Genomic DNA, 14,757 nt, shown 5'->3' with positions numbered 1-14,757 from the left:
CAAGCATCAGAGAGAGAATGAGGAAGGAGGCGAAGAAGAATTCAGCAAAGTAAGTGAGGCTTTTCAAAGGAGCAGATGCAGACGATGCTTTGCTGCCGAGAAGGAATCGCAATAAACAAACTTCACAAAAGGTATGATGCATTTAAAATTTGTCCAAGTTTCACTACAGTAAAACTTTAATGTGAGTGTTAAATACAAACAGGAGGACATTAAACAATACTGACAGTATGTGAACCAGCAAACTCAACTGGAAAAACGTGTTACTTTGTTACAGTCATAGCTTATACGGTTGAAAGAATAAAGACTAAAGAGATTTGAAAGCACACAGGTGGTAATTGAATCCAGATTAGTTGTTGCTTGTGCTATATATAAAATATTTATTTCTATTGAAAGCATACATTTAATTATTATAATCATTGCCTTTGGCTGTTTAAGACTGATGTCTGAAACGTTCATTTAAGATTAGAACAATAACTGTCAGAAATGGTGAAAAAATTGTCCTGTCACTGGGGCGGTATCCTTCTAAAAAGTATACCTTTACACCTAAATAGATCATATTAATACCTCATAGGTACATATTGGTACCAAATGCTTACATACATGTACCTAAATGTTACACATTAGGACCTTTTTAAAGGATACCATTCCAGTGACAGCTTAAAATCATGTGTTGACCATTTCTGACTGAGTTTTTTAAATAAAATTATTTCCTAGTAAGGTGTTTGTTTAAAATCTACAACTTTCTTTACAGAAAGTATTAAAAAGAAGAGGATGCTGATAATTCACAGTAAAATTTCTTGTAAAACTTTCCTTTTTGACTGATGCGCTTGCATAGATTTCCCCTACATAATTCATTCATGCGGTCACAAATGTTTTTTGTATTGCCCTTACTTTTTAAAAGTAAGCATTGTTACCAAAATTGACTATCTATGAGAGTGATTTCTAGACTTTTTGCTCTCTTTCTACAACACTTCCCACCCCTCTGTCATTGTTTCCTAAGAAGTAATGTTTTTGTTGAGGCAAGAACTGACATGCTCAAGTGACCCCATGACAACATTTTTCAAAATGGATAAATGGAAACCCTCATAAGTTCTGAACCATTAATACCATGGTTATGCGTAACCAGCATAAACACAATATTCGGAGAAATATTAGGTTTGATTATATTGTGCAAAGAGCAGCGACAAGCAAAACTTTACAAAAGTCTAATTTCTGATCCACTGAATGTCTCTCTGCTCAGAATTAAACAAAAACGGACTCCGCAGACAATAATAACTGTTTCTCCGACTTAACTAAATCCTAATGATCAGTCATATGCATGTCTAAACGGAGACAACATTTCAACATGCCTCCAGATGGTATTATGGGATTCTTGGGTAAATCTGTTGTGATGCGTTTGCACAAAACTAAACCAAGACATCATAGTGACAGATGATTTTCACAGACAGACTAACACAATAAGACTATCATTGACTATCAACAAGCATGTAGACATTCAAAACTTTGACTTTGACAGCACATGTTAGCGCAAAGGCACCAGGATGCGCTAGTGGTAAACAAATACTGGTACACAGGTTGTAGCAGCAAACACACTGTGCGTTGATCATGCTAAATTTCTGACATTGTCAGAAAATATTCGTAGGTTATCTTCGGAAGCAAAACCGGGAAAACGGCCGTCTTTGAACCTCTCTCACTGTACAACCACCAATAAGGAGCCACGATCACAGAAATCGTGCTCAGTCCACAGTTCAGCCCTCCTTTCAATACGTGTGGATGTCTGAAATGTAATGCTGGATTTACACCAAACGCAGTAGAGGCGGCAAAAACACGCTATTCGCATGTAGTGGACACTGGAACATTTTTCCACTTCATTCGCGCGTAAAAGACGTCATGGAGGGGCTTCTGTGATTCCACTCGATTCCTGTAATCGCGTCACTACTAGAGAAGCTCCTGATTGGTTAACCCGCCTTGATTTTCTGCCAAAGTTCAGATTTTTCAACTTGCGTGTTTCCTCGTGGCAACGCTCAATTCGCCTCTGCCGCACTAAACGCCTCATTCGTGCCGCAAGACCTCCAGATGTGCGTAAACGCATCTTTACATTGAAATCACTAGCGCTTGACGCCTCTACCGCGGCCTGTGTGAACGCAGCATAACAGAAAGTCGTTCTAACCCCAACCCTAAGCGACAATGGTAAAATAATACACTCTCAGAAATAAAGGTACAAAACTGTACCTTTTCTGTCACTGGGGCTGTACCCTTTCAAAAAGTACAGCTTTGCACCTAAGGATTTCATTTTAGTACCTCAGAGGTACATGCTGGGACCAAAGAGAGCTTATTAGTACCTCAAAAATACATATTAGTAGGTCCCCAAAATTGTAATCTGTTTTTTATTCATGTAAAGGTACCAAACGGAAACTTAGGGTACAGCCAGTGACAGAAAAGGTACAGTTTTGTACCTTTATTTCTGACAGTGTAGGAAAAAACACTGAGAAAACAATACATAAAATTACACAAAAAAGAAAGGCGTACCATGAACATGAAAAACTATTTAAAGAAATCTGTGCTGAGTGACATGAAAAAGACGTTCGTGCTCAATGGCACAAAAAAGCAGAAAATCATGTCGAATCACGAATAAATTAATCAAATATTTTGTGACTATAACACGACTTGTCTTGAGATTGGGTTGCATATATATGCATTACATACATTTTTTTTATAAAACACTAATTTACGTAGCCAGTAATTGTTGAGGATCCGTGTCATTGTCTCCCTAGTGAACAAAAATAAAGAAAATGACAAAAAAACAAGAATCAAAGAATATTTAACTTTCAAAATTGAATTGAGACATTGACATAATTTTGGTTGTTTACGTTAAATTTTTTTCTTTCTTTTTCTCTTACAGCAATGGCTTCCCCATTTCCTCTGAACACCTCCTTAAGTCCCTCCTCGTCCTCTGACCTCCACTGTCCTCTTCTACAGACAATGGTCTCTCACACCCTGAACAACGACACTCGTGTGAACCTGGCGGTGGTTTCCGTGCACGGTGTGGTGTCCTGTTTGGGGATCCTCGAAAACGGACTGGTGCTGTGGGCAATTGGCTGCCGTCTCCGTCGCAAGACCGTTGCAGCTGTGTGGGTTTTGAATTTGGCACTCTCAGACTTCCTTACTACACTAACTCTGCCACTTTTCACTTATTACTTACTAATGGGCCACAGCTGGGAGCTGGGAGGCCTACTATGTTCTGCCCAGTCCTCCATATTTTTCATCAACATGTTTGTATCTGCTTTTCTACTGGCTGTGATATCGTTGGATCGCTGCTTGTTAGTGGCCAAACCGGTGTGGACTCAGAACCGGCGCACTGTGTCGGCAGCATGGAAGGTTTGCGGACTGGGATGGGCATGGGCAGCACTAAACGCGTTTCCGTATTTCATGTTTCGTTCTGTTGTGGAGAAACAAGATGGCCGAAAACTCTGCTATCATAATTTCGCACTGTACTCTTCTCCGAGCTCACTGCATCATGACTGTAAGGTGCGGCAGGCGGCAACTGCGGTGTCCAAGGCGTTGTTGGCATTCGTCGTGCCCCTAGTGGTCATCGCCATCAGTTACACATCTTTGGCCGTTCAACTGCGAGCTCGCAGAAAGAGGCTGGAGAAGAGACGCCTAGATATGACCAAACGCAAAGAGAGTAAATCAAGTATTTTCGGCAGCCTGTCCACGGCTTCCTCGTCGGGCAGAAATGCCGCTCAACTCTCGCCAGGTTTCACAAAAATGGTTGTGTCTGTGGTCTTGACATTCTTTATCTGCTGGGTACCATACCATGTTTTCTGTTTGCTTGAGGTTGTTGCTCAGTACAGACCACACACGGTTGAGTTGGTGGAGGTGTATTTGCCTTTGGCAACAACATTTGCTTTTTTGAACTCTGTGTTGAACCCGATCATTTACGCTTTTAGCTGTCCAAGCTTCTGTATGCGAATCCGACAGAGTCTGGGGGCTCTGTTTGAGGGACTGGTAGAGGAAACAGGACCAATAATGTCGGCCTCAGGGAGGATCAGGAGAAAAATGACATTGTCTCCCACTTCTCCCAGCACACCCACTAGCCCCAGCGCCTTACGAATCCAGCAAGACTCCAAGGATTCCACCAACCTCCTCGGCTTTAAAAGGTCTTCCTTAAAAGATGGAGAGGAGGAGGAAAAAATTTAACTTTGAGATGTAGAAATATTTTTTACTCTGTTGTACATAAGATGAACATTACTGAAAGGAAAGTCCCCATCACTGGATGGTTATATAAGCCGTTTCTTTCTCTCTCCTTTGCTTTCGTCTGCTCGGTAAAAAGCCACAGTGATGCTGGATTACCTCTGAGGTTGATGTGATTTTGAGAATATTAAAGGGAGCGCGTCCTTACAACTGGTGAAAAAACAATGTACTAAAAAACAAAAATCCCTCAATCACAGACAAAAAACGACATGGCCCATATTCCTGTCTCGGCTCTCTCACGGTGCTCAGATTAACCCTCGACCACACATACATATATACAACATTACTGCTCAGATTAATCTAATCCTGACCACACGTACAGATATAACATTATTAAAAACATTTGTATCTTAAAAGGTGTAAAAAAAATCAGTCAATGGTATTTGTCTAGGCCTTTACCACTGAACTCATTCAATTAGTCTTAAATTTATTTTTTTATGTTTTAGTGTTGGGCAAAGATTAATCGCGATTAATCGCATACAAAATAAAAGTTTTGTTTCACAATATATGTGTGTACTGTGTGTAATTATTATGTATATTTAACCACACAGATATATATTAATTTTATATTTATTTTTTATTTATTTATATATCACATAGAATATATAAAAATATAAATAAATAAATAAATATTTTGTATGTGATTAATCGCGATTAATCTTTGCCCAGCACTAGTATTTTTGTAATTCTGCAAAATACATATAATACAGCCGTAAAACCTTGTTTCACCTTAGCTTTAAATATTTAAAGAGAAAGTATATTGTAAAAAGTGAAAGTTTGATCTACTTAAACAAATTACTTCAATTGGTAACACTTCAACATTAAATAAAAATATATATATATTACCAATTGAAGTCATTTTTTAAGTTAAGCCTACATTGACTTTTTACAGTATCAGAAAGCGGGCAGAGCTGATTGTGATAAGATGATTTCAATCTTTCAATGTTAATATAAGCAAGAACAATTTGCATTTAATAAACAGTATTATTTAAAATTATATTATCAGATTAACAATTTATGTGAATTTCAAAGCTTCATATCATGCGTTTCATATCCTCATACTTTGGTAAACCCAGACATTCCAGATTTTAACCATTGTCTCAGGATTGTAAATATATATTGTTTAATATAAAAATATAATTGTACGCTTAATGTGAAAGTTGTCCCAGTTTTTTGTCTGGAGCTAGAATGAGTTCATGTGAGAGAATACAGCAGAAATTGGTGAACAGACGGAGCAGTTTGTGTTTAAAGCTATAAAAATTTATCTCTGTGCTGTAGTTGTACAAAACAGATGCTTTCGTGGTATTAAAACCGTGTGTATGCGTCACTAGATTGTATCAACATACTGTAAATAGAAACCAAATGGTGAAGAAACATGTTTGATAGGCAATCCATTACTAAAATATCATAAAAGTAAAACATTGTAAAAAGTGAATCTAGTAAAAAAAAATAACTTCAGTTGGTAACACTTAAAAAATGTGAGTTTTGTCAACATAAATGTTTTCATATTAAGTAAAAGAATGAAGGTGAAAAAACTTGCATATGCATATCGACTGGGAGTGACATAAGATTACAATAAATTTTAAGATTGGGATCAGTTGTTTTTCTGGATTCTTTCTACATGTTTCACTCCTGGTCTTGCCTAACATTATTGTGTTCATGTGCGCAATGTTGTCTGTCTCAGTCAGAACAAAACAAAATCACTGTACAGAAGCTCAGATGTGAAATATAGGTCTTACCTTCACTCTAAATGCTGGGTTATTTCTGCAGATGGTTGGAAAAAACATGAATAAACCCAACTATTGGTTTCAAATAACCCGTGTGCATTGTTCAAATTTACTACCTTTCGTGTTGTTAGTGGATGAAAACATAAGTAGTAAATTTGCCCAGGGTATATTGTCGAGTTTTTGGAAAATGTCAAAGCATTTTCTTAAAATATATGTAAATATAAGATTGTCACCAAAAATCATTCAATTTGCTAAAACAGAGAGAAAGTTGTGGCCAAATTAACTCTTTCGCCGCCATTGACGAGATATCTCGTCAATCAAGAGAAAACGCTTCCCTGCCAATGACGAGTATTTCCGGCTTTCCACAATACCGCTATTATCTACCAGGTGGCGCCCTCCAGCAACTTTTTAAACCCGGAAGTATTGCCCTATGGCAAGCGGCTGCATGTCCGTGTCTGTTTTAAAGATCGCTCTGAATGGGATCTCTATGAAAAGTCCGTCACAAAAATGGAATTATCTCTGCTTTTTGCTCAAAATGTGGTGTTTTTGCAGAAACCTACTCAAATTCAAGGGCTGATTACAAAAGAACCACTGAAGGTAGGATGAAACTTTTTTTGTTGTTTGAAAGCAGAGGGTCTGTTCAACTTCTTTCATTTGGTATATTGTATGTTTATATATTTAAAGAAGAACATTTTCTGGAAGGCATTAAACTTTTGTGAAAATCAAGAAAACACTGGCACTGGCTGGCAACTTTTTTTAAAATGCTGGCGGCGAAAGAGTTAAGAGTAAAAACCCTCTAGTGGATGAAAATATCCCCAAAAACACATAAGGGATAAACATATCCAGCTTATTTTTGGAGTAAATGCGGGTGCCGCCATCTTTGAGCTCCTTTGTGTAAGACTTCCGGTGAGCCACTAAAGCTAATGGTTGTGGTATTGCGAGGGACACAAGTGTGCTGTTTTGACTAATGTTTATTAGGAAATCCAAAAAAATGCATAATTTGTGCAGTTAGTTAACATTCGTTTTGACCATTAAAGGGACACTCCACTTTTTTTTTTAATATGCACATTTTCCAGCTCCCCTAGAGTTAAACATCTGATTTTTACCATTTGGAAATCCATCCAGCCGATCTTTGGGTCTGGCGGTACCACTTTTAGCATAGCTTAGCATTATCCATTGAATCTGATTAGACCATTAGCATTGTGCTAAAAATAACAAGTTTTGATATTTTTCCTATTTAAAACTTGACTCTTCGGTCAATAACCAATGGGACTATTTTTAGGCATGGCGTAATATCATTGCACAATCTAACCCCAAACTCAAGCGAAAATGGTTTTAAGAAACAGAAAAAAATAAACCAGTACATAAAACGACATGAAAGATGCGCCGTAATAATTGAACGGGAAGTTTGGTTTAACTCATTCCCCGCCAGCCTTTTTTTTTTGCCCGCCAGCATTTTTTGTGATTTTCACAAAATGCCTTCCAGGAAAATGTTCTTCTTTATACAAACATATAAATATATCAAATAAAATAACATACCTCAGAGCCTTCAAACAAACAAACAAACAAAACAGGAAAAAGTTTCATCCTATCTTCATTTGTTCTCTTTTCATAACCTCTTAAATATGGGTAGGTTTCTTAAAAAAGAAAAAAAATTGAGCAAAAAGCTGAAAAAAATTGAATTTTTGTAAAGGACTTTTGTTAGAGATCAGATTCAGAATGATTATCAAAACACACACAGCGTTTAAAATTAATTAAATTAGTTTTTGCTTCAGTTTTTTATAAATGGAGAAAGAGCACCATGTAGTGGATAATAGAGAAATTACAGATTACTGTAAAAACTCATCAGGAAAGCGTCATTGGCTGGGAAATATTTTCCCCTAATTGACTAGAAAACTCGTCAATGGCGGGAAAAGAGTTAAAGGGCATATATTAGGTGTTTGAACATTAATGTGTGTTGCCAGTGTGTGAACACAAATAAGTGAGCATAATATTGAACCTTTAAGTATTGTTTAATTATTTATATTTAATTTTTGTGGAAATGAAGCTGCACCAATCAAGATGACTCACAATATCCGGATGACGCTGCAGGCAGTTGTTATCTGGGAATAACCAGAGGGAATAACAAATCTCAAAATGTCGCACCTGACCAATCAGAATCAAGCATTGCAGAGTACCTTGCAATAAATGTGTATACATGTCAATAAACAATGTGGGTGGGAACAGAAGATGCAGATGTAAGAGGATTTTGAAAGAGAGACAGAGAGAACGAGAGAGCAGGAGACATGATAAAAGATTATACTAAATCAGATGCAAACCAGAGGAAAAAATGAGAGATGAAACCTTTTTCTTGATCTACAGTCAGATCACACACTGTCAGCATGTATAATGTGGGACAAATACAGTTAATGTAAAACTAAAGAAATCAAAAACTATCGTTGTCCCTAAACTAACCCATCCAGACATTAGTAAAAGTGTGAGTTTTCTTTAAGCAAGTTTTCTTGCATTCATTCATTTTTATGAATTTACAATAAAAGCCTATTGTAGGAATCTGGCAATGTACATTTGACCAGAGCATCTCTAAAGCAGAAGAGGGAGGAGTCAAGAGAGCATATACGTATGAATGAGAGTGAGAGAGATGAAGAGGCAGTATTAAAAAGAAACAGATTGAGACAGAGTGAATGAAAGAGATGAGAGAGTGAAAAAGAGAGAGGAGGGGCAAGTGATGTCCATGAGACAGAGATACTCAACGCATTTCTGCAACAAAATTTGACCTGAGTAAACCGAGTCAGAGAAAACCATTAATGCTCCGAAAAATCTCAGAAAAAAATGTCAATGGAAGCAGGCAGCATGGAGATTCCCCAAGACAAGATTGTCAAAAAGGTATGGGACCAACGTATTTAAACACATGTTGAAAATGTATAGTTCAAAAGATTTATTAGAAAACAGGATTAAGTTTTTTATTGAGATTTTATATTGTAGTATCATGATATGGGTATTTTTTCATGAATAGCAAGTGTGGGCAAATTGACAAATTTATTGGTTGTATGTGGTCAAATCTTTTTTTGTCATTGTTTAAAATGTGTGGCTAATATGCTATTAATTTGTCGATTCCATTTGTGACAACTGACCCCATAAAAGTCTTTGTGTATTTAAAACTTTAAGGTATATGTCTATAAAGGCATTCCTTCCTCTTGTTTTATTTCAATTTGGTTTTATCTCACGCTATATTGTACAGCAAATGTTTTTTCTCTATACTTTCAATGTAGGGGTCTTTTAAGAAGAAGATTGACAAGCTGAGGAGATGGAGCACCTCATCAGGTGGCAGCTTTAAAAGGCCACCAAAAACCAAGACCCTCAGCCTAAACTTGTCTCATGAACCTGATGAAGAGCCCCTCAGAGGCGAGACAGAGCGTAGAAAACTCAGACCCATTGTGGCATCTGTCTTTGGTCAGGTATGTTGTTGCTGTCACTGGAGCAGATGATTTTGTTTGGTTGGGCTTATGTGAACTGTACTGGATAATCTGCTTGTATGATCTGGTACTTTTCAGTGATTCAGTGTTACTTTTTCAGTGATTGTTTTAAAGAAAAACATATTTAAAGTGTATTAAATTTATTCTTTACAAGAAAATTATTTCGTTTATGAATTTAAGATATTTATTATTTAATGCTGGCTGTTCATGTTTGAAAAGGATATGCACACCAATCGTAACGTACAGATTAGCTGGCCAATCAGGGACACAGCCCTTTTCAAATCGATGAGTTTTGTACAAAAAAATCTGAAATCTGGACCTACAAAAATGTACTTAATTTGTTACGTTAAAATAAAACAAAAACGTATCTTGATAAAGCAAAAAGTCCCAAGAAGCAGTGGGTTACCAGTGCATTTTATAACAGCTAAGGGGCGTTGTTAGGTATGACGCGAAGCAGGGTGCCTAAAACCTCCTTAGCTGTTATAAAATGCACTGTAACACCACTGATTCGCGGGGCTTATTGCTTTTATAAAACGTTTACTACATATGCATAGCAGGATTTCATAAAATAAAACATAAAAAGTTGTAATTATATTAGTACAAATATAACTCTTCCGCCAAGTGTGGCTGAAACAGAGCGCAGTTCTCAAGCAACACAGACGCAGCAAAGACACAATGAAAATAAGACTGTGGTGTTTATTTTCATAAATCAACATTCATCTAATTTATACATTAACATTTATATCATGCAACTGCTGAAGTGTGGATCAAATATGCTTGAAAGCATGCATAACTCTTTCACATTCAATGTATTTTTTTAAGTTGCCACCCAGTTTTAGTTGAATGCCTTACAGAAAAATATTCTTCTTTAAATAAACAAAATATATCAAATGAAACGAACAAAAAATGTCTCATCCTACCTTCATTTGTTCTCTTATCACCTCTCAAATTTTCAGCTAAAAGCGGAGATAATTCCATTTTGGGGAAGAACTTTTGTAAGAGATCAGATTAAGAGCCATAATCAAAATTTACACGGTTTTTTTTTAGTGTTGAGTGAATGCGTCAGTGTTTAAGTTGGGTAAGAATGCCACCTAGTGGATGATAGCGGAAATATGGATTTAAGGTAGAAACTCCCCAGAGAACGTTTTCTCTTCATTGACGAGATGACTCAACATTTATTGACGGATGTCATAATTGTAGAAAATTATGATTAAAGACGTTATAAGTAAATCAGTACGTAGCAACAGTGGCGCAGTGATACTTATGTAATGCGGTCTGAACCATGGTGTGACCGGAGTATTTTATCATGGCTTAGAACGCGTTTCAACCAATCAGAATGAAGCACCAGAATGGGCCGTTTTATAATATAATTTTTATTACAGTGTACACTATTATAAAAAAATATAAAAAAGTCAATTGAACATATTTTGACTGTATTTAGTTGATATGACTTATAAATAAGTTTTATCTTAATTTGTTTAAGCTAAAAGTAAAACAAAAACTTATGTTGATATAATTTTTTACAGTGTAGGCTGTTCTGTGTAAGCTAAACAATGAGGTAATAATCTACATAAAGGGATATTTACAAAAGATGTTAGACATAATTTGAGTAACTGGCAGACTGTAAAAAAGCTGTCCATTGCTTTAAATTGTCTTCTTGTGTTTTACCAGATAACATAAAGTCGAGTGAAGTGTGACAGTTTGCATAAGTGACCGTATAACTATGAATTTTAATATGCTGACAAATCTCTAAAAATACCAAAGGCATTTATTTGTTGTCATTATAGTGATGGTTTCAGACAGACAACAGTTGCTTGTTTAAAGGAACACGCTGACTTTTTTCGTGTCCCCCAGAGTTAGCTACAGAACTGTGTAAGTCCATGCATACCTTTTCATCTTCCTAACTCTGTCTGACGCACGCACCTACCACTAGCCTTGCTTAGCACAAAGACTGAAAGTAAATGGCTCCAGCTAGCATCCTGCTCCCAATAAGTGAAAAATAATGCCAAAATTTTCCTATTTATATGTTGTGATTTGTATAGTCACAGCGTGTACAAATAACAAGGTCATATGAGACACAGCCATACTGGAAACTATATTCTCAAAAGGCGAAGCACTGCTACTTAGGCAGAGTGCTTCACCTTCACCCCTATGAGATTAATTTGAAGTTTCGATAATAATGTGAATTTCATTCGGTAAGCTTAAGGGTTAAGATTCTAGTATTTGTATTTCTGGTAAATTATTGTTTTTAAACTGATGACTTGAGTCCCCCTTAAATGATTTTATTGTTCCTCTGACCTAGTCAAGACCCAGCAGAGATACTAGTTAAACTTTAAATCTCTGGGGAGTTGATAATTAAAAATAAAATTGAAAATCAATAACATCAGGAAAAAGTTGTTATAGTTCTCCCAAAAATAACAATTTATAATTTTCTCACTCTCATACAAACCTGTCTGTACACATTTATTTGACTGATGAACACAAATAAATAGATTTTGAGTAATGTTTGTAACCAAACCATTCATGAGCCCCATTCACTTCCATAGTAGGTAAAAAGAATACTATTGGGGCTCATGAATGGTTTGGTCACAAACATTACTCAAAAAATCTTCCTGTGCCAGAGTAACTGCGATGGAGGAAAGGAAAAAGAGTAAATAGCTGCAAGGGATGAAAGAAAAAAAATAAGAGAGAGATTGATTGAGAAGAAGAGGATTATACGGGTGAGATTAACAACTCAAAAACACAGATCCTTTTAAAAACGGATTCACTCAACACTACAGATTTGCCCACATAATAGTATTTGGCCACAAGATCAGACATTAGAATAGCTTTATGATCATACTGTACATCAAACAAACAGATAAACCCTATACCTGAATAATGTTAAAGGTAAAGTTTAACTAAAAAATAATAGTGTCAATTTATTCACTCTATGTTGTTTCCAACCCATATTACTTTGCTTTGTCATTGTAGGTGCTTTCTTATATTGGACACAAATACAGATGTTAGGCACAATGTTTGTGACTGAATGAAAGTAAAGAATGACTAAAGGTTACAATCCCTAACATTGAAATATAACTCAAGGTAAGAAAGCACATGGAGGTAAAGAAGTTGAGCAAATTATGACAAAACTGTTAGTACTTTAACTTTTAAGTGCCAAACTGAATGCATTGCTATAAATATATATATATATATATATATATATATATATATATATATATATATATATATATATATATATATATATATATATATATATATATATATATATATATTAGATCAGCAGTAAATAATGCTTTAATCAAAATTACAAACAATTTATCTAAATAAATAAATAAATGCTACTTTTTCTGTATATGATAAAAAAACTAATGCATGTAAACATGCAGCTACACAAACATGTCAGGTGACATAATTTTCCTCTTTGCATTTCTGTCTCTCTGTTGCTTTCTCTCTTCTCTTGGGCTTTGGCCTTAATCCATTGACAGCCCACAAATATACAACAGACAACCCAAATCTCCTCTATAGCGCACACATACAGACACACGCGCGTGCACCAAAGCTATTTGAACCAACAGAAATGAGATGCTCTACATTTTTCTCTCTGTAAGTCCGATGTCTGGCTGTCTGACAAAACAATATTTTCATCCACCATTCATATTATATGATAATGATGATTAATTAAAACAATGGCACGCATCAGTAAGAAATTATCTAGACGTAAAATAGCAAAGGCACATATGTACAAATCTCTTGTTAACATGCAATGTGTGTTACTCTTTTCAAACAAGTATTTGTTTGGTTCCATACATTGTATGCAAATGTAGCCCATATACATGATATATGACATTAGTTAAACTTGTGGTACTGTGGCAGAAAACAGCTTAGGTACACCTATGTGAGTAAATCGGATTTATAGTTTGTTTGTCTATATGTGACTGTACGTTCATAGATGTGTTATGGTCAAATTATGTGCTGTGGAAATTAACCCTTACCGATCTACCATTAATGTATAAGACACAGATGATCAAAATTTATCAGATGGTCAGACAGACACTTTGATGAGTCAGTGCAGGATTACATGCATTCATGCACGTATGCAATTCAATGCATACATGTTTATTGTTTTATGGCCCTCTTTGCATAAAAAACTGAGTGTATGAATTAAAAAGATTCTAGGAATCAAAACAAATTTGCATGCATCACACCAGAATAACATTTGAGATGAATTGTACTCTCACAGCAGCCATTAAACTTTTACACTATGCTTTTATTATGTTCTTTTTGTTTTTCAAATTGTTTACATTGTTGTCAAATTCACATTAATTTAACAGAAATGGACTCAAACCTCAAACATTCATTTCACAAAATGACATCTCTGCCCACTTGTCGGAAACCATGAATTATATATATCTAATGTCAAGCATATAAGCATCAAAATTAAGCATTTGACAGACACCATATATAACTTCATCACGCTTTTAGCTATAAGTAAGACTGTAAAAAAATAAATGCATATGAGCATAATCCACCCTGCACATCTGCATATTTGCCCCACATTCCCATCTATCAATTTGACGTCAGAATATCAATTATTTTTATGTGCCGCCCCCTCGTGGTTACATTCACACAATGCAGTTTGCTAAGGGCACATAAAGAGAAAAGATGAATCAAGCAGCATAGTATATCTTACTGTTTTGTATCAACTACTTTGGGGATAGTTTGCAATTTTGTCTTATCATAAGATAAAGTAAAAAGTTTATTGTGGAATCTGAAGAGATTAATGGTAATACACCATGAATGTGGGATTGAATACTGTAATACCTTTAGTTTATCTGAACCAAAATCTAATTTTACTGCTGAGTAGAGAGGGGAAAGGGCAATAGATCTCAGATGTCTGTTTTGTAAATACCTGAACATGTAAATCCCTTTAATCTCATAGACCTCAATTCTTTCATTTCTAGTAGCCTATTTGCTGGTTGTGATGTTTATTATTTCTTACGAAAATGAACCATGGTGTTACTACAGTTAAAACCAAAAAAACATGGTTACTACACTGTTTCCAATAAACCACGGTGGGGCAAAGGGGGATGTGTCCCCCCAAGACGAGCTATTCAGGACCACAGACAGCGCAGAGAGTGACAAACCAGCTACAACTGCTATAACTACTTGAGCGTACGGCGTTGCGCAGACCAATTAGCCTTTTTTTAATGGAAATATTAACAGGTTTACAAAAGTATACAAACATATTAACAATAAAATCACAAGACAAAAAAAAAATGAACACACAGACAAGAAATAAA

At 35.8% G+C, this 14,757-nt stretch overlaps 1 protein-coding gene across 1 annotated transcript; it reads left to right on the top strand.

The window, feature by feature from the left end:
• LOC135746783 (prostaglandin D2 receptor 2) lies at positions 1-4,700 on the top strand. The gene is made up of 2 exons (XM_065265480.2): positions 1-131; positions 2,903-4,700. Exon 2 carries the CDS (start codon positions 2,905-2,907, stop codon positions 4,198-4,200), a length of 1,296 nt encoding a protein of 431 aa, XP_065121552.1. The 5' UTR covers positions 1-131; positions 2,903-2,904; the 3' UTR covers positions 4,201-4,700.
• The last annotated feature ends 10,057 nt before the right edge of the window (positions 4,701-14,757 follow it).

Source organism: Paramisgurnus dabryanus, chromosome 4 (genome assembly GCF_030506205.2).
Source record: "Paramisgurnus dabryanus chromosome 4, PD_genome_1.1, whole genome shotgun sequence".
NCBI lineage: Eukaryota > Metazoa > Chordata > Actinopteri > Cypriniformes > Cobitidae > Paramisgurnus > Paramisgurnus dabryanus.
The sequence above is the reverse complement of the archived record's forward strand: the minus strand, read 5'-3'. Positions and strand labels throughout refer to the sequence as shown.

Bases quoted from the DNA above. Each gene is read 5' to 3' on its own strand.
- LOC135746783 (XM_065265480.2), top strand. From the start codon at position 2,905: ATGGCTTCCCCATTTCCTCTGAACACCTCCTTAAGTCCCTCCTCGTCC.